This window comes from Hirundo rustica, chromosome 12 (assembly GCF_015227805.2).
Source record: "Hirundo rustica isolate bHirRus1 chromosome 12, bHirRus1.pri.v3, whole genome shotgun sequence".
Lineage (NCBI taxonomy): Eukaryota > Metazoa > Chordata > Aves > Passeriformes > Hirundinidae > Hirundo > Hirundo rustica.
The window spans coordinates 1,646,101-1,670,001 of NC_053461.1; the positions used below are offsets into that span (position 1 = coordinate 1,646,101).

The 23,901-nt window shown below is 39.0% G+C and overlaps 1 protein-coding gene and 1 long non-coding RNA gene across 3 annotated transcripts; one reads left to right on the forward strand and one right to left on the reverse strand.

Moving 5' to 3' along the window:
• The first annotated feature begins 956 nt into the window (after positions 1–956).
• DENND6A (DENN domain containing 6A) lies at positions 957–22,679 on the forward strand. 2 transcript variants are annotated; one of them, XM_040075913.2, is made up of 20 exons: positions 957–1,146; positions 4,206–4,244; positions 4,346–4,388; positions 7,063–7,175; positions 8,132–8,212; positions 8,510–8,615; positions 9,721–9,800; positions 10,454–10,516; positions 11,253–11,308; positions 11,648–11,770; positions 11,946–12,041; positions 14,071–14,165; positions 16,287–16,352; positions 16,442–16,506; positions 17,127–17,216; positions 17,894–17,947; positions 18,036–18,145; positions 18,729–18,831; positions 20,290–20,364; positions 20,842–22,679. In XM_040075913.2, exons 1-20 carry the CDS (start codon positions 964–966, stop codon positions 20,971–20,973), a joined length of 1,773 nt encoding a protein of 590 aa, XP_039931847.1. In that variant the 5' UTR covers positions 957–963; the 3' UTR covers positions 20,974–22,679. The 2 variants fall into 2 exon arrangements, with proteins under 2 accessions (XP_039931847.1, XP_039931848.1); XM_040075914.2 differs by having other exon boundaries at positions 10,460–10,516.
• LOC131378627 (uncharacterized) lies at positions 15,887–23,878 on the reverse strand. The gene is made up of 3 exons (XR_009208239.1): positions 23,589–23,878; positions 17,612–17,708; positions 15,887–16,133 (listed from the first exon to the last, which is right to left on the reverse strand). It is a non-coding gene; the product is annotated as an uncharacterized LOC131378627 (long non-coding RNA).
• Between the last annotated feature and the right edge of the window lie 23 nt (positions 23,879–23,901).

Consider the following 23,901-nt stretch of genomic DNA (forward strand, 5'->3'; position numbering starts at 1 on the left):
TTATGGAAACAGTGCATCTAAGGAGCCACACATTTCCTTTTAAGTATGTATAGATGTATTACCTTGGTTTTAGTATTTGCACCACCTGTTCTGGAGAAAAAAGGGCATGTAGTGATTCAGGTAGCAGCCCATCTACACCTACTGCTGCTGAAGCTGTTCTAGTAGCATCAGCAAAAAGTCTAGTGTGAAAAAATAAGAGGTCAGGAATTTGGGTGGGAGGAGGAGGGGTGGTGCATGCATGATATTTCTTTTTTAATGAAGTAGCTAATTAACACTTTTAACTCTACAAAATGTTTCATAATGAAATATAAATAGCTGTAGGACTGTGCTAAAAGAATATTTGAAAGCTCTTGCATTATTAAAGAGCTTGGGGTTTGGCTAAGGCACTCTAAGAGGGTTTAAGAGATTTGGATGCTTTTTTTATTCTCCCGGTTTTCCTGTGAGGGTGAAGCTGTCCAGCCGTCAGCCAGAGGGGTATTTCCCTCTCCCTCCCGTGCCGTACCCAGCGGCGCACAGGACGCGATGGGGACACGCCCGGTAATTACTTGCCGGCCATGTCGGCCCCCAGCAGGTGCTGTCACGGACATGCCAAAGAGGAAAAGAAAGCTGCTTGATCCGTTGCCTGCACAGCTGCCCTGGCGAGCACCCCGCTAAGCCCTGGTGGGGCGGGCTCCCCGGGCCGAGCGTGGTGTCTGCAGCCCCGGCAGAGGAGCCGCTTTCCCGGTCCCACCAGCTCCGCCCGTCCGGTGCCCGTTCTGAGGGGCCGCGGCGGGCCGACCGCACCGCCGCCCTTCCCTGGCGGGCCGCGGGGGGGCGCTCCCTCCCTATCGCCCCCCCCGCTCCCCGCAGGAATGGTTCGGCCTCCCCTCGGTGCCCGCTTGGCCCCTCCCACTCCGAGCGGCTCCGGAGGGGAGCGGGCTGGGCCACGCGAGTCACCTGACTCCGCGCGGCGGGGCCGGGGCCATGTCGCGGCGGGAGCGGGGCCCGGAGCCGGGCGGTGCCGAGGCGGCTGCCGAAGATGCGGAACCTGCCGAGCTGGAGAGTCCTGACCGGAGCCTGTCGCTGCTGCCCTGGGACCGCTTCTCAGCCTGGCTGCACTGCGTGTGCGTGGTGGGCTTCGACCTGGAGCTGGGCCAGGCCGTGGAGGTACGTGCGGCGGGGGGCACCACTCGCCCCGCGGCCTGCGGGTGCGGCGGGGCCCCGCCGGAATCGGGCGCTTCCTCTAGCGCCGGTGTTGCACAAAGACAGGGAAATCCCGGCCGTGCTTGAGGAAACGGTTGTGCGGAGCCCCAGAGCGGCGAGTGAGGCAGCGCCCTTGGGAACCGGCGCGGCTGTCCCGGCTGAGGCTGGTGGTTTTCGGGCAGCTCTTCTCATGGTGCTGCTTGTCCTGTCAGTCGGCGCTTTTCAATGGTTTGCATCACGTCCCGGCATTTGTATGAAGTGTATCGTCGGCTTTCTTTGCATACAAATATCGCTGATTTCTATGGTACCTGGGTGTTAAAACGTGTGATAACAAGGAGGATGCGAGTGGTCTTCATAATTAACAGCATTCTCCAGGTCGCTGAGGTGTGCGGAAAGGTACTCTACGGGTTGGAAGCGTTTTCCTTCGGCACGAGCTGGGTGCCGGCCCGTGGCAGTGTCACAGACAGCTACGGCTGTGATTCCCAGCTGTGCCCTCTGTGCAACGGGCAGGGACAGCTGTGGCACTGCTGTGGGAGTGCTGGGGCAGGGACAGCTGTGGCACTGCTGTGGGAGTGCTGGGGCAGGGACAGCTGTGGCACTGCTTTGGGAGTGCAACAGGCAGGGACAGCTGTGGCACTGCTGTGGGAGTGCAACAGGCAGGGACAGCTGTGGCACTGCTGTGGGAGTGCAACGGGCAGGGACAGCTGTGGCACTGCTGTGGGAGTGCAACGGGCAGGGACAGCTGTGGCACTGCTGTGGGAGTGCAACGGGCAGGGACTGCTGTGGGAGTGCTGGGGCAGGGACAGCTGTGGCACTGCTGTGGGAGTGCCCGGGCAGGGACAGCTGTGGCACTGCTGTGGGAGTGCAACGGGCAGGGACAGCTGTGGCACTGCTGTGGGAGTGCCCGGGCAGGGACAGCTGTGGCACTGCTGTGGGAGTGCAACGGGCAGGGACAGCTGTGGCACTGCTGTGGGAGTGCCCGGGCAGGGACAGCTGTGGCACTGCTGTGGGAGTGCCCGGGCAGGGACAGCTGTGGCACTGCTGTGGGAGTGCCCGGGCAGGGACAGCTGTGGCACTGCTGTGGGAGTGCCCGGGCAGGGACAGCTGTGGCACTGCTGTGGGAGTGCACTGGGAGCTCACAGTGCTGTTCTTATCAGTTTCATGTCCTGTTTTACCCTGTGACTGTGCAGCAAATTCTTGGTATTTAGGGAAAGTGTCTTTTTCTTCCCTTGCCTTAAAGGGGTGCCAGCATAAGTGCATGGTAGACTGGCCTAAAATTCAACCAATCCGGGTGTTATAATAATGTAGAATACATAGCTGTTGGCCACAGAGAAATGCAGATAAAACCCCAGCATACTGTGCTAATTATCTGAGTTCCCTTGATGTTATAAGGTGGTGCTAACAACAAAGACAAACACTTCTGCATAAGCATTTCTGCATAACCTGTGACTTGGACACCTGTGCTCAGTGGCTGAGGGAACCACAGCCTCTGTCGTGGCTGCAGGCTCCTGAGCTGACAGTGATGTTAGCTTAACCAGGTGCATAAAATGAGACTTAAAATGTTTACAGAACTAAGGCCTGGTGGTGGGTTTTTTGTTTGTTTGGGTTTTTTGTTTTGTTTTTCTGTTATGTAGCTGCAGAAAGAACAATTATCTTCAGTTTATATAGGAATTCGGGGATGAAACACCTGCTAGTGAGGAGAATGAGTATGAATTCAAGTCTGTATGCCAATCTTCTGACTGAATGTGGATAATTTCAGCATCATTTAGCTACTGAGTTACATTCAGTGCTTAGCTGAAGATAGCAAAGGAAAGTATTAAGAGCTGGAAGAGAGATGGTGATGGGTTTACTACATGCAGAATGCAGGCGTTCCACTTGTATCCGCTTTCCATTTCAGTTGTGCTAATAATGTCTTACACAGCTGGATATCATTTGATAGGAGACTGAGTGGAAAAATGCCCTGGCGATTTTATGGCTGGAGGACAGAAAGGTGCTTAGTCAGAGATTGGGTATATTTGTTGTTTCCTACAGAGTAGGGTAGTATTATCAGGAGATAGTTTTACATCCATTTAGTAGAACAAGATTAAATGAGATAATGGGATGTTAGCTGTATGGTAAAATGAGGAGGACTCTGCATGAAGCTACTGTTCCTGCATTGAACTTCTGCTCTTTGACTAGGTCTCATCTTTGGAAGCCCTGAAACCTTCTTTGAAACATAATCTTGGAATTTATGTCAAATTTCCTCTGCTTATAAACTAGCCACCCATTTCAGGAGTTTTGGAGTGGGTAGTGAGTTATTTTGAGGACCTCTTTAGGTGAAATTTAGGTGTCTGAGGTTTGTTCCCTCTTGCTTGCATAATCACTGATTTCATACATCCTGTCTTTTTTGAAATTATGGTGCTTCCGCATCTTAGGTTGTGTTGCATTGTTTTTGATTTCTGTGTTCTGAGAACTTACTACATGATCTATTTTTTTCTGTAAGTACAAAAAGGCATGACTTTGAGTTTATTCCTTGAGCTTTCATGGTTGTCATTAGGGACTAGTGTTGATCCTCCAAGAGATGGTAATAATATAGGTCATGTTTTATTGTTTAATTACGGTTACTCCAGCCTAGCTTTTGATTGCAACAGATTTCAGACAATAATGTGTGTTTACTTTAAATGTAATCATCTACTGCATTTTGCACATACAAGTAAAATCTGAAAGATGTAATCTTGCTCTCCTTTGAGACCTTTTGCACCAAAAATCTCATGTAGTCTGAATGTACACTCTGAATATACCTTTTCAAATAAACTTGTGTGGTCTCTAACTGGCATCCAAAATACCTTGTAAAGATGGGTGATCAAAAAAGCTTAAAAGCCCATGACGATAAGAACTGAGACATAATATTAATAGCTTACAATTGAAAATGTCCTAAAGCTAGGAAGGTGTTTGAGGATTGTATTGTTAAAATATGTGATGGAAACTTACTGCTTATACCCCAATTATTTTCAAATAAAATAATACTGGTTTTTTTCCTGTAGGTGATATATCCTCCACATTCCAAACTCACAGATAAAGAGGTAAGTCATAGTTGCTGTATATCACTTGGTTTTAGCTTAGGAAATATATAAATATATCTCAGGAAATATAACCGCTTTCTTTTCTTTTCCCTACCCTTTAGAAAACCAATATTTGCTATTTGTCTTTTCCAGATTCTAATTCGGGTAAGTGCTTTTTTCAATCTGTAGTTGTCTGTCATTGGACTAAACTGTGTTAAAAAAGAATTTGACAGGGTGTATTCTGGGCTTTAGATCAAATACATATTTATATATCTTAAATTGCAGTAATTATAACTTAATATATATCTTAAATTGCAATACAGAAATGTTGCAGCTAAGGTTAAATGTAAAACTGCAATTGTCTGCATTGCAGTAAGGTCTGAGGATTCTTCTCTGGTTTGCATAAGCATAAGACCTTCCAGATGACATTTATGCAAACATTTCAGAATACTTGGTAACTAAAGAATTAACATCTTAATCTTGCTCTTTAAACAAGATAATAGTATTGTCACTGTAGAGAGGAGAGTAGGCATGGAATTTGAAGGATTTAATAAAGCAAATGGAAGTACATGGAACCCTCTTCTCATAAAGGACTAAATGTATATTTTCTAAGTTCATAACAGTGAAACTGACTTTTAAATTCAAAAGCATTTAGAAAGAACAGTTGTGAAGGGAAAACTCAGCTATCTTCTCCATTCTTGCTGTGCCTGTAGCTCTGTGTGTGGTCCTGCTTGTTAAATTATTCTTGAATCTAAAATGCTCTTCTTCTGCCAAAGAGAAATTGTGGCATGAGGCTGATGGGTTGGACCACCTGCAAAAAGAAATGGCAGAAGTTCAGACACTTCCTTTCACATTTATTTCTCTACAAAAGTCAAAACATGCAGGACCAGCATTGTGCCTGTAACTGCATTGACTCTGCTTTTGGATGCTCTGCAGTATGGGTGGGGGTGATGCAGATGTATCCTTTTAATGTGTGTGAGCTCTCTCTTATGTCATTTCACAAAGTGCTTTTGCTGATTTTTTTCCCTTGTCTAAATGACGCTAAAATGAATATATTTTTTCTGTTCTTGCTATTCTGTATGTAAATAGAGGCACAGCTTCTTTCTATTACTGAAATATGAATTAACTGAATCTTTTAATTACACTTGTTGTTAACAGTTATAAATATCTCCAGCCTTTAAAAGGTGTCTTGAAGGTACAAAATCATGTGTTAGGAGCAAAAGTTGCTTTCTTAAAATTTTTTTGGTGTATTTTTTTTAAATAAGAGCGTAGTAAAATTGCTTCAGGCAGAATAGGTATATGTAAGGAGGTTTGACTTTCTTCAGGGAAAAATTCCACTTTTTTTGCATTTTATAATGTTCCTATTAAGAACTATTGGTTCTGATCATTCTTGTTAGGCTTAAGTTTCAAATGATGTAGAAGGAGTAACCTGTGTAAAGCCTGCCTTCCACAAGGCTGCAAGTGTATCCTATCTGTTAGGATTTATTTTTTCATCATAGGCCTTAACATAAAAAGAAAAGCTTTATGTTATATGACAGGGAAGGCAGTTATTAGCTTGCAGCTGAATTTGAGGTTAGATTTTCATGGCTCAAAAGGTTAATTCAACTTTTTTTCTCTTATTACTACAAAGAGATATTATTTCAGTACTTGTGGCTGGGAATTTAGAGGAGAAAATTGGTTTAATCAGCTACTAGATCACAACATTTGTGGTTTTAAGCTGAGTTTTACAGTACAGTTATCTTTAAAATAATGTTTTTATGTTCTCTGCGTGGAAAATTGAAGAAAGATTTACCAATCTTTTCTGGAAGAGCTTGTTAAATAAGAAGACATAATATTCTGAAAGATATTTCAGCATATTAATGATTAAGGGTAATTTAGGTCTTCTGTGTGTAGGTTTTATAACAGTTTGCGATGATTTTTTTTCCTTTGGATGAAGGGAATGAGCTTTGAAAAGCTGAAGCAAATATTTAATGCTGTGTTATTGGCATGTGCCTTGTCTTTTCTTATTGCACCCATATTGCTGAGCACACTTGTTACCTGTTGGAATTGAAAGGTCCCATCAGCAAACCATGCTTTGCTGCTTTTGGTTTTGTCTTGGTGCATTGAGGGTTTCTGACTGCAGCTTCTGAGACTCAGACCTGGGCACGTCAGTGTTCCTCTGCACAGCCAGGGAATCTGATGGAGGGGTTTGGTCTGCCTGTGCTTGCTGGAGCAGGGTGGGTGAGACTGAAAGAAAAGATGAAATGGGACTTTCAAGTCTAGTGAAACAGTTCCTTGGAGAATTAGTTAAATTTTTCTTTAAGAAATTAGTTTTGATAGAAATGAAAGAAAACTTTAATCCTTGGGGATATTACTGGGAAGTCCTACTCAATTTCACTCAGTTTTTAGCAATTAGCTTTGCAGCTTTCAAAATTAGGAACCCTGGACCTGCCTGTGGAGTTACAGATCAGCATAGTGCATTCCCACAGTGTGATTTCTCTATGAACTGTATGGTGTCAAAAAAAGAGGCTAAGTCCAGCCATGTAGCAGAGAAATGACATGGCTAAAATGATGAAAACTGTACAGGCATGCCAATGAAATGGGTAATGCCAGTAGGAGAACAGCCATTTGATCTGTTTGAGGACGTGATAATCACTGTGACTTTTTTCCCTTGTTGCAGATAGTATATTTGCTGTTGCCAAAGATGCCAAACTTTTCACTCATAAATATATAAGTGTTCTCAAGAGCAATGCAAGATAAATGAACCAAAACCCAAACTTCGGCTGTAAGCACGTGCTCATGTTAAACAAGGCTCAAACTCAGAATAATCTGTTTGCTGTTTATCTCTTCCTGCATGTAGGTTGTCTTGGGGACACACAATTTTGTTTTAGATTCCGACGGTCTCCTGGAAGGAAGGTCTCATTGTGTTGTTTTCTGGACCAATTGGATAGAGATCTACCAGTTTACTTAAAGGTTGGAAATGAGGAAAAAAATGAAGTTAAATTTCTTTTGGGTAATGGTAATTTGTGGGTCTTCATCTTTAAATATGACATTTGAAAAGAAAAATCTCTGAACTGGATGCCCCAAAAGTCAAAACACATGTTTGTTGTAGCATGTTATTATAATTACAATCATAATTTGTTTCATTAACTATTCTTTGTTTTGTTATGATGGATTTTGGATTATAAGGAATTAAATTGAAGCCCAGATCTATTTCATTATTGAGTATAAACCCGTAGATCAGATGGTAAGAGCCACTACTATTGTGCAAATATGAAGTGCTTTATAATTTATTTTAAAAAATTCCAAGGAACTTGGGCTGTCTCAGTTTCCACCCTTCACTTTTTGAAGATGGACCAGTTACGTAAAAGAGGTAGCGGCCAACAGTTGTTCTCATCATGTCTGTAGGCAATATTGAGGCTTCTGGGAGCCTGATTCTCAAACTCAGTTTAGTTCTGTGGCAAATACTTGAATTCCTGTTTGTAGAAAGGATGAAGCTAATGTCTTGTCTTTGAAATGTGAGAGCCTATTTCCTTTATATTCCAAAAATCTTTTGTAAAACTAATACATTGAAAGACTAGGTTTTATCTCTTCAATTCAGGACTTTAAGGTTTTAACTGGTAAAATCTTTTTAGTGTTACTTTCCAGAACTATAAAATTTGATTTATTCCTCAAGAAATTATTTCTGGTTTTGCTTTCAATGTGTCGGGAGAATGTTGATATGAAAATAGTGAAGTCAGAAAGCACAGCTGTTTCCCCATGCTGATGTTTTCTCTTTGAAGTACTTAGTAAAAAAGATAATAAACACAGTAATCCTTCTAGTTTATTGTATCTAATCAACTTTGGAGCTCGCAGGAGAGTTGGCTTTTAAACTGTGTGTCAAATGCTTCAGAAAGGAGGGCGGTAACATTGCATTCTTCCTTTTGCAGAAAGATTCAGCATATTACTATGGCTATGTGTATTTCAGACAAGTTCGAGACAAATCATTAAAAAGAGGCTATTTCCAGAAGGTAATTTCAGTTCTTTTAGGAAAATATTTATTTGGAAATTAATTATTTTTCAGTGACTGTAGAGGAGCAGGAACACTGTCTTGCTCTCTAACTAAATTAGTTGCTAATTTATATTGAATTGGTCTAATTTTACATCAGCTATGCTGCGTTCCAGTTCTGCTGTCAGAAGAGATAGTTTTGTGTCCGTGTTTAAAAACAAGAAGTTGGGAAGTTTTGGGAGTTACTTGTTTGCAGCTTGCCAGTAGAAACTGAGGGAAAGTGTTGACTTGCAATTCTTTTTGTTACTCTTTATTCCAGTCGCTGGTCCTCATCAGCAAGCTGCCTTATGTCCATCTCTTTCGTACCATGCTTAAGCAAATAGCACCAGAATACTTTGAAAAAAGTGAAGCTTTCCTGGAAGCAGGTAGAGGACCTATAATGTTGAGCTCTTACACTATCACATGCTTCTTCTGGAGAAATAAACAGCACTGTCATGTTCTAGTTTGTAGCTTTGTCTTCTTGCAGGGTAGAGGGTTGAAGTTTTAGCAAACTGGCTTGACTTTTAGATCACTGAACAGAGCCAGTTGAATTCTGGATCTTCCCTGGGAGAGAGGGAGGTTCCTGCTGAAACACGTGTAGTGCTGTGTGTGTCTCAGGACCCGCTGTTGAGCACATGGCAGCTGAGGCTGATGGCGATCCTTCGTCGGCACTCTTCACCACCCGGGTCCTTTTGGGCAGTTTTGCTAAGCAGCTGTCCAAATGTCATCTTGCTTGAAGTTTGGGGGTTTTTTGTGCGTGTGATTTATTTGTTTTTGACTAAATGGAAAAAGTGCCAGAGCAACACTGGTAACAAGTGCCTCAGCCTTACTGCAGAGCTGAAAGAGCTGAAGAAGGACAAATAGAAAAGTTACTTGCTCTTTGCCTGGAAGAGCTCTGTTTTGGTTACTGTGCCTGTCCCATTACAATTTTCATGGGTTTTTTTGTTTTCACTGAGCAACAATTTGTGTAAACCATGAAAGAATTGCATTTTTCAATCACCTGTTTTCTTGAGAGGTTATATTATGAGCAATATAAGCTCTACAGAAACTGTGAGAATTATGTATTATATTCATAATGGTTTACCAGGAAATGGTGGAAAACTTTCTAGGCAAGCTACAAACCAGCTTTTTCTTTAACTGCTGGTGTTTATTGGTTCTGCAGTAGCCAATATACATAAATGGAGGTGTTCTTTTCAAATTTTTTTAGTATGTACTTTCATGGTTTCTCAGGTAACCTTTCTTCAACTAAATGTAAGTCCTGTTGCTACAAAAAATGGAATACCACAGAACACTGTTTTCTTAAAATAAAAATCTTTATAGTTCTAATGGAATAATACATAATGTCTAAAAGGCTGTAAAACTTGTTTAGTGTGATTGAGAGACAAGTAGAACTGCTGTGGACTGTTTGCACTAATTGAAAGTTGCAGTGTGCACAAAGGTGACTGTGATCATGGTTTATAACTTGCAGAAACTGTTGGATTTTTCTTTCAGTTTGTAGTGACATTGATCGTTGGCCACCACCAGTTCCAGGAAAAGTTCTGCAGTTGCCTATTATGGGTGTTATAATGAGGGTAAGGACTCCTCCATTTGTCTTCTCTGGCAGTATTTTCCCCACCTTTTACTGTACAGTTCCTCCCTGCCTTGTGGCTTGTTTTCATTGTCCTATTCTTCCAAACGGGAGTAGATGTTTACAAGCACTCAGAGTGAAGGTCTGGGAGATCTTGATAAGGTGCTTTGATTGGTGGGAGGAGGGGAGGATCTTTTATAGTGCTTAGGTTAATATTTAATTTTAGTAGCTACTAAAAAGTGATGTTTCAGTACAGCTACTAATTGCAGTGTCTGTACTATCCCTCTGGAATTTACATTCTAGGAGACTTTAGTGCTAATTATATTTGTCAAATCAAACATAAAGTAGCACTTGAAAATACTGAGAGTTAAATTCCAGTCAAGCAAATTAAATATATTGATGAAAATAATTTTCATTCCTGAAAGTTGATGAGTAAAAATCTTTTTTGTCCCACACACCAGAAATAATTGCTTGTGCTGTTTATATTTTTCAATGGCAGTGAAATATGTCTGAAGAAAGCTATTAAGGAAGTTGTATCTAGCTCATAGGGAAGAATTGTAGAGTTTAAACAGCAGTTAAAAACTGGGCCTCTTGTAGTCTGTGAAATCTGCTGGATTCAATACAAAGGAGAATAAATCTTTCTTTTTTCTTTCCAAGTTGCAGATTCCAACATATCGTGACAAGCCTGGAACTACACCAATAGTACAGAATATGCACCAGGTAGTGATTAGATACTGATACTGTGCATAGCCCCAGAAAAAGCTAAAGATCTGCTTTCATTCTTTAGACTTGTTAGAAAAGATTGGTAGCACATCATCATATACTATGATAACAATGAAATCCAGAATCTTTGAAACTTTGAATGGAGTAGTCCAGATTTGGATTCTTCATAGAAATGCTACTCAAACCCAGTTACCCTGAGCAGGGAGAGATATCCAGGTCCTGGGAGAGATATCCAAATCTGGAGTAGTCCAGATTTGGATTCTTCATAGAAATGCTATTCAAACCCAGTTACCCTGAGCAGGGAGAGATATCCAGGTCCTGGACAAGATAGTTGGCTGACAGAATTACTAACCTGAACATCCTTTTAATGTTTGGATAGTTTGGGGGTTTTTTTGAGGATGAATCCAGAATCAAAAGTCTTTAGCCATAAAAGATGTTTAAAAAACAAATCTGTCTGTTTCATCATGTGCAGTTGTTCGAAACAGCTTCAGTATTTTCTATATTTTCTGGACTGAAAACCACATGCCTATAAGTGGGGAGGGTGTGTGTCTTGGGAGGTGTCTTACTCATAGAACACAAAGGTATTTGTGGAAATGATATATTATATACTGCAGCAGTACATAAATAATTAGACTATATACTGTCTACTGTCTGTAAGCATTTAAGGGAAACCATTTCATTTAATACCTAGGTGTTCTGATGACTAAAAACCAAGCATTGCGATGTCTTTTAGGCAGATGCTCAGATCTCCATGGCTTTACCAACTGTTCATGAAGTAGATCTTTTCAGGTAGGAGTTTGGACTGCTTAATTCCCAGTTGTGAACTCCCACGTGTTTTTTGATTTATGACAGTTACTTAACACATCTCGTGGCTTGTTAGCTAACATTTATCGATGTTGGTTTTAATATTATTTTTCTGTAAATTTTGCTGAAGCTCAGTTTGGACAATATACAGGTTGAAACTGCAATAAATAAGCAAGTTCATTAAATGTTCCATTTTCCAAGAGCATTTTATGCTTTTCAAATTACTATTAAAATGCTACTGCAAGCTTCTTTTTTATGCCTTTATTAACCCGAAGAAATATGTATTTCATGATGTCAAATGTATTAAAATACCTCTGTTTTTAGGTGTTTCTATCCGGTGTTCTTTCACATTCAGATGCTTTGGGAGCTAGTGCTGCTGGGAGAACCACTTGTTGTGATGGCACCATCACCAGCAGAGTCTTCAGAAACTGTGCTGGCCCTTGTTAGGTAAATGCAGTAGAACTTTCTAACTATGACTAAGGGAGGCGGTGTAAGATTCCAGCTGAGCGGACCTTCCTTTGACCTGTGTGCCAGAGCATTACAAATTTTAGATATGCTTGTGTCTTTCATGAAAGCTTGCACTGAATACATAAACCAAGCTCATCCTCCTTGTGCCTTGCAGCTGTATTTCACCACTGAAGTACTGCAGTGATTTCAGGCCGTACTTCACCATCCATGACAGCGAATTCAAGGAATACACCACTCGCACGCAGGCCCCGTAAGTAACTCAAACTCTCTGGAGAGATGTTGCTCAAAGCCACTTGTAAGCATAAATTTGTATTAAAATACTGTTTAACTACTCTGGATTTCTATCATTAAAGAATTAGGTTTAGATTTTTTTTGTTTGTTTTGTAATATTTATGTTGCAGAGTGCAGTAGTTAGCTGATTTAAGTTTTTACTCTGGTTAGATATGACAAAGAAGTTACAAAACAATGCCATAATGGCTTGAATTTCATAGGGTACTTCTCTACAGAATAAGTCAAACTGTGAGTGTGAAACCAAGAAAAGTTTATGCTTTTCCATCAGGGTTTGTCTGTACAGCACTAGCTCCAGAGTAGCTCCTTAGGAAATTCTGCTGTAATTGTTTTAATTTTTAATTAACTGCAAGACAAGGAGACTTGTAGAATTCAACACATCCATACAGCTATTTTGTAAAGCTAAGTTAGTTGGTGTCCTAGTTAGGAAAATTTAAAAATCAAATATCTCTTCACTAAATTTATTAGGTTATTAATGTAAATAAGTCAGAAATTAGGCTTATTTTTTTAAGAGTGTGAATGTCCAAAGCCAGTGATGTTTGAAGCTGCTTTAAGGACACATTTTTCCCCATTTATTTTTTTTTTAAATCCTGCCCTTATTTTGAGAGCATGCACCTCCAGTACTTAATATATGTTATTTAAATGGAGCTTGATTTGAAAATGGAGTACTTGTGTTAGATTCACTGATCTTTTAATAGATAAATTTCTTCTAATGTCAGAACAGGCAGAGGTTGTTGATTTGGATTTTTTGTTTGCTTTGTTGTTTTTTTTATTGTAGTTTTCCTCTCCATGGATATATTGCCAGGGATAGAGCAGTGAAGAAACACATAACATAGGCAATATGTTTTAGATTGTGTTCCATGGGAATGGTTATGCAGTTTGTAATTTAGTTGCTAAACAAAATCCAGGAAGAGTTTGGTTAAATTTTAGTAACCCATGTTTCAAAATTCCATCCACACTTCTGTAGCAAAATAGAAAGGTTGGTCACTACATGGATTAGTATTTGAAATAGAGCTGAAATTGCCCTGACTATCTTATGGAAAACAAGAAGTTGGAAAGATTGGAAAAAGGTTTTTAAAACCATGGCTCTAAGAAGGTGAAGAATCCAAATGATGCCAATTCTGTGTATTTTATTATCTTAATAAGAGGGGAGCAGGGTAGTGTACAGAAAGTGTTAAATTTGGGGATTTTTTAAGACCAGTCTAACAAAATTATGATAACCAATTTTTAAGATGGCCGTTTCAGTGAGACTTATTAATATATTCCTTAGCTGATGTTTGACAGTAAAATGGATGGCAACCACTGTATTGAAAAACATGTTCATATCTCATCAGTGCTGTAAATCCCAAATTTTGCAGGCCTGTGCTGTAGCAGCAGCACTGTGCTCTTACTGCCTCTCGTTCCCTTTGAGCCCCTGTGCACCCCCCAAGCCAGATGCCAATCACAGAGCAGACAGAAAAATGTCAGAGTGAGCTGGGACAGAGTGTTCTTAATGTGCTTGTGCTGCAGCACTTGATATGGTAAGTGCTGCTTAAAGCAAGTGGGATATTAAGTGTCTCATTTTCTTAATGACATGCACGTTCAAGTACTGAGAGTTTGTTATAATCAAACCTTGAAAAGTAGCAATTTGTCTTTCAAATACGGTCAGGTTCCTGCTCATAAAAAAAAAAAAATAAAACCAATACATCACGAGCCCCCAATAACAGATAACATGCTGTTCTCACCATTGCAAGTGGGCAGAATTTAGCCAAGTCTAAGCAGATGATGTAAGTTTTATTCTTCACTGTTGTTTGTACTTTAAGATGCCTCTGTCTTATTTTCTAAAACGTCAAAATTTTGAAAAATGTTTGTGCTCTTATGTGCAATTTAAAATGTAACTCTTAAATACCAAAGGAAAATAATTTCAAGTTAAGAATTTAAGTTGACCTTTTGTATTTATTAAGGCAGAAGCTCTTCCTGTCATATTTCAAACATTGTCATTACTTTTCTAGGCCATCTGTCATTCTAGGGGTGACAAATCCCTTTTTTGCTAAAACACTTCAGCACTGGCCTCACATTATCCGAATTGGAGATATCAAACTTCCAGGTAAAATAAAAGTATTTTTACAGTCCTGTGCAAAGGGATCTGACTGTGTGCTATTTTATTTACAAGCATATGTAATTACGTTCCATTTTTTAAGTTTAATGCCAACTAAATTTTCATGGATGTAAATCTGTCAAACAAAGTTAGAATCTTGACTGCTCTGTGTCTTGTTTTTTCAAATCTAGTGTCTTAAATGTAAAAGGTAGTAATACTCAGTAGTAATAATGTTCTGCCTTTCAAAGAGTCCTGATTTTGTGTCTCTATCAATAATGTATTAAAATGAGGCATAATATGTTACTGATGTTAATTTTAGTGTGAGCAGAATGTAACTAATCAGCCACAGCCAGCACAGAACATAAGACCTGTGTGAAAGCTGTGTTTGAATGTTACAGTAAAATGAAAAGTTGTTGACAATATTTTGATAATGTATTTCTAGTCTGGCAGTATTCCAGTAATTATTAATTGTTCGGTCTGGATGACTTCCTTACATGATTGAGTAGGATTTTCATGTAATGTTTGGATAACGTGTTAATTGTCACCACTCTAATTATTGTATGAAATTCCTGAATGTAGCTGTTTGCTGCCACAGGTTCACTATGCTGTTCTGACAGTGGGAATGCATAAATATGCAATTAAGATAAAACACTATAAAATTAATTATTGTAGAAGAAGGTAATTTTAACTTCTGCGTACACGGAATTAATTAAAGATTACATACTGTGTTCAATATAATTAGGCAAGGTTTTGCTTTACTTTAAAATGCCATGTCCATCTATGGTCAGAATACCTGTAGGGGCTTAGGGCAGCGTGGGGAAGAGTTACTTTGCTACTGTGTGGCTAATGTATCGAAAGTAGAATCTTAATTAAACTCTGAAAAGCCATATAAACAGGTGGCCTTAAATCTGATAGACAGTTTCAAGTATGAAACTCTGGTTTTGATGTAGCTCTGGGAAATGCTTAGTCAGGAAGTTGTAGAGATGTATCTGTCTGACCTGTCTTTAAAAATTTGTATTTTATTTCTTTAGGGACAAAGAGGGGGTTCTGATTGGTTATTTTTTTTTTCCTTTGTTTTCCCCCCACTCTGCAGTTCCAAGAGCAATTTAACTGTTACTGTTTCTTAAGCTGAGCATCCAGATAGCTTTAGGCAGAAGGTTCTGCTGAGGCTGCAAGACTGAATAGGGTTTAGGGTATCCTGGTTGGAGCAGGATAAATTGGGAAAACAAAACAAAAGCCCTTAATATGGCCTATGACAAAGGAGACTTAAATTTGTTGTCTTACAACACTTAATCCATGGCTACTATTTTGTTTTCTTCTATACAGCTTTTAGTTATGCCAAGGTACCAAAGTTTTTTTCCCAAAAGCATTTACACTAAGGGGAACAAAGGGAAATGGAATAAAAACGTGAAATTAAGAAATAATTATTCTTTGCTATATATATGTATGTTAATTGGCTGCTTGGATTCAGAAGCTCGTCCTTTGGCTGATTTTGTTTGTGGGGTTTTTTGGTTCACTTTTTAGTTGTTTGGGGTTTTGTTGGTTTTCAGGTTTTGGTTTTGTTTTTTTTTCTTTTCAACAAGGAATGTTTATATGAAGTGAAAAAGTCTATTTGCTGTTATTCATGTGTTTGCTGAGTGTTTCTGGATATATACTTAGATTCTTGTCAGCGTTTCTTACAATATTAGATAGTCTTCAAGTAAGGTAGCTGTAATAGACTATGAACACGAAGAAAAGTTCCAATAGGAATTTATTACATTACAGCAGGCAAAGCAAAGGCAAATACAGCGCTGGACGGCAGGGGAGTCTCGCTCCACCAACTGCCGTGAATTGGTAGATTTTTCAGTCTTGCTTTTATCTTGCTTCTTTCCTCCGATGATGTATGTGTGACGTGTTGCTAGGAGGGTCTCTTTCTGTCCCTCGGTGGTCGCAGAGATGAAGGCTGTAGTTGTAAGCTGGAATTCCTGAAACTTAAAGCTGATTAAGCAAGTAGAGAAGGAATGAGCAAGGGTCTGTTTGCCTATCAGCTTAGATAGTGACATAGTAACTTCTTGTTATCTTGAGTTATTTGATCTTCAGTGAACAAAAAATAGTTAATGTTTATCACAGTAGCTTTATGTGTTTTGGCAGGTGACATTCCAAAGCAGGTGAAAGTGAAAAAACTGAAGAACCTAAAAACTTTGGACTCCAAACCTGGTAATAACTTCAGAGTTAAATTGCCAGTGTCTTCATTTAAAAGGCATACTTGGTTTCTCCTTTGGCTATATGCTGCTTTTTTTCTTTAGGTGTTTATACCTCTTACAAGCCATACTTGAACAAAGATGAAGAAATTGTTAAGCAGTTGCAAAAGGTAATGGTGTAGGTCACTTCTTATGGCAGCTGGTTTGTGTATTTTGTGTACTCTTGTACAGTGGTTTCATATAAGGCTGCACTTTGTGTAATCAAAATAAAACTGGATTCTGGTTCCTTTGCCCAAGTTCATAACAAAATAGATGTATATACACCCTCATTGTAGAAGGACTGCTGCCTTATTAGCAGATTCTATAAGCATATGAATGTGGACCCCAACAATTTAGTTTAATAATTTAGAGAATTAGAGGTATTTTATCTGTTCATCTATTGAGGTTTTGCATCCTCTGCCACCCCCACTCTGGTCTCTTTGGTCTAAAAGTCTCACACATTAGGTGTGTAAGAGTCAGAGCTTCTGGATTTTAACTGATTTGCAAACACTTCTTTATAGAAACATTTCTTTCCATGAAAATAAAATCAGTAATTGCAAAGACAAATATCTGTACAGAAGATCTTGATGCTATTGCTTTCCTTCCCTGGTTTGGGGTAGGAAGTGCTGTGTGTGGGCATATGGTAAATGAATACAGATTCATAATAAATATTCATAAAAAGTAAACCCACCACAACTACCTACATACTTTGGAGTAACAGACTGACTGTTTTGTTGTTTTGGTTTTCAAGGGAGTACAACAGAAGCGTCCTACAGAAGCACAGAGCGTGATACTTCGGCGGTATTTCTTGGAATTGACAGAAAGTTTCATTATTCCATTAGTGAGTTCTTAGACTAATGGGGTTTTTACATAAGGAAAAAGGAGTGGTTTTTCTGGAGTTACCCTGAGTCCAGTAGCTCTCCAGTGTACCCCTGGAATCAAGCCTGGGCCCAGCTGGCAAGGCACAGCTCCTCCTGCAGTCGCACCTAACACTTGGTGGTGGCCCCGCTCCCTGTGCCTTGGACACCTTGGGGCTCTGGCCATGCCTGTGCCAAGCCAGGCTGGAGCAGAGATGGCCACAGCTCACACAGCCTTCTGTGAGTTAGCTCTAGCTCTAATGTTTGGGTAAGGGACTCAGAAAATCTGCTCCAAACGCTTGATACCAAAGTGAGGTTAATGTTTGGAATCACCAAAGGTACCTGTGGATTGTTTCCAAAGAAAAGAGAGATTGTTTACCGGTGGCTTAAGTCCAGGATATAGATATTCTATGTGTGCAGTTGCCTCCTGTCCTTCTTTGCCTCATGTCCTTCTTGAACTTTATTGGCTTAAAGTTCTGGAGTTGGGAAATACAGAAATAAGATAAGCTCCTTCTTTTCTTCTCATGTGGTAAATACATACAACCCCACCCTGTACTAACACTGGCAAGAGAAAATGCTGTGGTCACAAGCAATAAGTAAACACACATGTGGACCGTGTATCTTTAATACTGGTTATGCAAACAACCTTTCCTTTCCCCAGGAACGTTATGTGGCAAGCCTAATGCCTTTGCAGAAATGCATATCACCCTGGAAGGTAAGGAAGTATAATCTGAATGAGCTGGAAGTTGATAATTAGTGAAATTAAGGCCTGCTAAATTTTTTTTTTTTCTTTCTTTCTGTAGAGTCCACCACAGCTGAGGCAGTTTAGCCAAGATGACTTCATGAAGACATTGGAAAAAGCAGGACCACAGCTCACCTCAGGTTTAAAGGGAGATTGGATAGGACTTTACAGGTATCTTCTTTCATCATCATAAAAAATTACATAAATTAAAACAGATCAGTAACATTAATGCTGTTTTTTCCTGAGGAAACTTAAAATCAGGATTGATTTGAATAAGACTTTTTATTTTAGAATATATGCTTTAAAAGAAATTGATAGTGCTAAGCATACTTGCTTAAATCTCTCTGCTAATGTTACAGGTTTCTGTAGATGAGTGGTTTTTGTGGTTTTATTTCTGGTTCTAGCTTGATTCTTCCTTTTAATCAAGCACAATGATAAAAATTAGGCTATTTCAAACTGAGCCTTGATTTCTATTTTCCTAAATTTCCCTAATATTTGTGTTTCAGACATGTGTTCTTTACGTTCTTTTCTCAGACCTTGTCTTAATTAATAGAAGCACCTGTTAATCTCTACTTTAGAATATTACTTTATATCTACTTTAGAATATATTTAGAATATCTTTTTGAAAGTATATAGAGAACGGGTTCTAATATCTTACTCAGGCTCAAATATAATTACATTTGATAGTAGAGAAAACACTGTTACCAAATTGTACTTAAAATATAAAATGTATTTTTCTTTGGTGTGTTACTAGGCATTTTTTGAAATCGCCAAACTTTGACGGTTGGTTTAGGAGCCGGCAGAAAGAAATGACACAGAAGTTAGAGGCCCTTCATTTAGAAGCACTCTGTAATGAGGTTAGAAAACTCTGCGCTTATGATTATATTTATCATCTTGTAATAAAAATTTTCCCACAATTCAGTTTTACTCCTGTTTTCAAAGGTCGAGCGTGAAATTATTGACAGTTTTGTGAATCCTGATCTCACAAAACATGATTTTGTTAAACAAGTATAAGCTAGAACTGACATAATATGAAATACACTTCACTTGTCATAACAACTGTCATAATTTGTAAAACCTACCTTTAAGTAATACTTTTTAGTTTTTTGTTTATTTTAAAATAAAGTACACAGACCTATCTCCCAAAAAAAGCTTTTTCCTTTTACTTGACAATATATTTTTATTCAGCTTCTATCCTTGGCCTCATTGACAAATATTTTCAGTTTTGATATAGTTTGTAGCTTTAAAGTTAAAAATTCAGCGAATTTGACATTCTAATTGACAGCTAATTAGATATATTTAGTCAATAAGCCTACAACTGATCCATAGTTATGGAAAGCTTAGAAGTGAAGTCTGTTAATATATAACAAAATGCCACATAACTGTTCAGATGTTGTAAGATCCATTATTTAATTCAGAAGCCGAAGTGGATATCAATATAATTTGAGTTGGAACAACTGATAGAGAAGGGAATTGCAAAAGAAGATGTTGTGCAGCCAGAGAGGGAATAGGAAGGACAAAAACAAAGTAAGGCAACACCCCAGCTTTAAAACAAACAAACAAAATTGCTCAGGTTATTTCTCAAAAGCCATTTGTTTTTATCCATTGCCTTGTCAATTCCCAAATGCTACCAATGTAGCAAATCCAAACCGATTATACAAATAGAGCAGACCAAATAATTTGCAGGTCAGTTATACAACTTAGAGTCTGTCCAACTGTATTTGACATTAACTTAATCAAAGAAAAGGAAATGTGTTACAAATTTATTACCAAATCTGCTCCTTTATTGTTTTTTCTTTGGATGCACAAAAGAAATGTTTCTTTGTACGTGAACAAATGTGAACATCGGTGAGTTTGTAAGGGGGTAAGGGAGCAGAACTTCCATAAGAAAATTCACTTGATTGTATCCTTACTAGTTATCAACTGTGATCTCTGATGCCCTAGAAGCAGTCAGCACTGCCCTGAACTACTTTAATACTGCATTGTGCTGGCAGTTCTGATTTGGTAATCATTCACTGCCATTTTGCATTGAAGATACTGTTTCTCAAACTAAGCCTGTTTGGCAGGATTTTTTTTCCCCTTTAATTTATTTGTATTGTGTTTATGTGCAAGCTTGCTGTTGTGTGAAGTACTGGGCAAACATGTAAATAAAGCAGATTTTGCAGTTCACAGTAAAGACAGTGCATGAATAAAATGAGGTTGTCAAATGGCATAGGAATAAAGAAAATACCTATTCTTAACATTAGGTGTAGATCTCTTTCAAAAATTACATATATAACCATAAATAATTCAAGGCCTAACTTTTTGTATTTTAGAATTTGGTTTTCTGGAGTCAGAAGCATACTGAGGTAGAAACAGTGGATCTTGTCTTAAAGTTAAAAAATAAACTGGTAAGTAAATGAATTGAACATTACTTAGCTACACAAAAGCATTATATAATTGGTTTTGCAGGTACATGAATGAAAATATTCTTCATGATCTAAGTAAAGAGTCAGTCATTCATTCAGGCTTTAGAAACAAAAACAGTCAATTTCAGCCATGCCTCAAAAGTTTATTTGGCTTCCCAATATCATCTGGCTGTGCTGGAAGCATTGTATTTCTGGGCTTTTTTTTTTTAATTAGTTGGAACTCTGTGACTGATCTGAATCCTCAGGGAAGAAGAAAACCAAATTTTGTTGTTATTTCTGAAAGTCCAAATCAGCGTTGTTCTCACTGTTGTGCGGTTGCTGAGGAAACCTGCTGTTGTCCTAATTCCTAGTCAGCAAATGAGGAATTCATTTTCCAGATTTTCTAATACATTATGTTGATATTTCTTAAGGTGAACTTGCATTTTTAGTACAGATCATGTTTTTCTGGTACCTTTGCAGTTGCAGGCTGACAGAGAACATCTTCCTGTGAAAACTGACACGCTGAAAAAGCTGCAGACGCACATCAATGATATTATACTGGCACTGCCAGATGACTTACAGGACATCTTGCTCAAAACTGGCACAACATGATTTCTTCTGGGCTTTTTTGGTGCAAAAAACCAAAAGGCAAGTAGTCTCACAGAGGACAGTGGCTTACCAAGTTTGGAACACAGCTCTAAACCAGTACATTAACACTACAAATGGACTGTATCATATAGCCCACTATATCATTTTCACTGTTTTTTCCACTTCAATACCAATGCAACTAAAGGGATTCTTGTTCTAATACTATTTGAAATAAGTGCTCTTAAAGAAGAATCTGTGAGCATATGAAACTGTGCCACAGTATAGAACTACAGTGCAGTGCTGGCATTGCAGAATGTTTTCCAATTGGTGCTGCTATACCCGGTCCTACTCAGGGCATTATTGATCCTGTGCTGTCCTGTTGATGTAGTATCTCATTATTTTTCTTTGTTTTTTTTACTTTTAGTTTTTAGCTAGTGGTAAGTCTAACTGACATATTGGTAATTTGGCCAGAATGCCTTATAATTGAGGTATTTTCCTGGTAAATCACAGTTTTAAAAACTGTTTCAGGAACAACTGTAAGTATCAGATCCTTTCTTGACTTTCTGCATTTCTCCTTCTTACCATCTTTCCAAAAGGATACTGATTTAGCATCTCTCAAGAAGAGAAGGCAGCTGACAAAAAATTCCTGAAGGGAAGCCTCTTCCACTCAATGTCAGTTATCAGGGTGCTCTTAGATGCCTTAAAGTAGCTATATACTAATTTGTGGTTTTAAACTGCTGACATCCAGGATTTCAACTGGATCATTCTTGTAAGTGTAAGCATGTAGTATTCATCACAGGAAATAAACACTTTGGTGTTCTAATAGGAATTTTAAATTTGGTGTCTTTGGTAGAATTAGCTGATACAGTCTGTTTCAGTTGGAGCTCATACCAGTCAGCTCCTGTTATGATTTTTAACTTTATTATTTTTGGCTGACCCAGTCCGGTGTTTGAGGAGGTGATGAGGCTGGAGGGAGAAAATGTTGGCTTCAGCTGAAAAAAGCCTCTGAACGGGTCAGACTGGCAAAAAAAGATTGTAGCATGAAATTATTCTCAGTATGTGCGTACAGCAGACATGCATAAAGAGTAATTTGCTCTTGCATATTAAGCAGCAAGAATGGGATGTTGTATCTTCTTGAACAAGTTTCAGTGGTATATAAGAACTCAGCTGTTCCAGGTGCAGTGTTGTACTTTGACCAGTTTCAAGTAGAGCAGATGTAATGCTATAGTGTACATACAGCATATACTTTTATATGTCAAGTGGATCACAGTTATTTAAAAAAACCACTCTGCTTTTAAGTGCTTGGATAGAATTTTTAAAATCTTAATGACATAATATGCTTTTGTATAACAGATATTTCATACTATCTTTCTAAAAAGTCTTATTTAGATATAAAGTGTCACAACAGTATTTTTATGAAAATAATGTATTTTAATACTGTTATGTTTTGTATACAATTATGACCAAAAGTTTAATGTATCTATTATGTTACTTAAACTATACCACTTCAGCATTAATTGCTAACTTGCAGAATTTGTTTTTGCACTCCCTGATGAAAAGCATTTCTAATCCAGAAATTAAGTGGCCATTCATACCCTAAATTATCTTAACTCTTTAACCTGGAGCACTGTGTCGCTTCTTAGAACCATGTAAACTGGTAACAACTACGACAACTAGCACATGACTGCAACTACGTATTTTTTAAAACAAAAATAAAGAGTTTGATTTTTATTTTTTTTTTCCTTTGGAAGTTATTTGACTTAGATGACGGGTGTGTTTGTTTGCTTGGTTTTTCCCCCTCTCCTGTGTAAGCAAAGCTGTTCAGCTAGCAAAGACTGCTGCTTGATAAAGCTGTACCCCCGAGCTGACCAGAAATGTGATGGGGTGGTGGTGTAGTTTGATTATGCATCATGGTTGGAATATGACAGAGCTGCAGCATCCTCAGCAAAGAAAATGGTAGGGCCTGGATTCTAAAGCAAGTGTTTGCTAGGTTGTACTCAAAGAACTGAAATAGTGAAAGGTATTTATTAATGACCCAGATACACTAGGAACAGGCCAGCTTGGTGATCCAGAAAGTTACTATCCTCAAGCACAGGTATGCTTAACTTTCCTAGCCCCCAAAAAATGTGAATACTGAATGCTCTGAACAGAAGATAGGTAAGTATTGGAAACCTGGAACTGGACTCCTTCGATTACAGCTTCCTGATAGTTCTCATGGTTCATCAGGATCATATTAACATCTTAGGCACAAACTAGATTTAAGGTATGATTTATTCATTTTATAAAAATACAACTTTACATCTTAATTTACACTAGGTTTTGGGGTCAGAAGAACATAATTTAGAATTAGAATAAGGTTTTCAACGTGATACCTAAGAGCAGCTGTGGGTGCCCCATCCCTGGAAGTGTTCCAAGTGGGATTGTACAGGGCATTGAGTACCTAGTCTAGTGGAAGGTCCTTGCCCATGGCAGGGGGTGGAATGAGGTGATCCAACCCTTCCCCCCTAGACCATTTTAGAATTCTATGAAAAGAACAGCCTCAATTGTCTGGCTTAGTAGTCAGATGTTAGGATCTGGTTCAGGACTATCGCATAAAGATCATTAACGATGTTTTCCTTTAGTAAAGGATAAGTAAATACCTTATCTTCATAGAACGTTGACATTAGCTTCGTTCAGCTCTACTCCGCTATTACGTCCGTGTGTCTGGTGCTCCGTGCCTCGTAAACCGAGAGCAGTTTGATGCTGCAGCTCAGGGCCTCTGGGGAGGGTCAGGGCAGGGTGAGAACACGGCCCTGCTGTAACCGGGATGACTATTACTGTAGTAGTGGATATATATATACACACGTTTGTTTCGGTTTGGTTATTAGAGTTTTGGCGGGGCGTGTTTTTTTTTTTCTCGTCGTCGTCGTTTTTTGTTTTTTAAACTAAATGTCCTTTTCGCAATTGGGATGC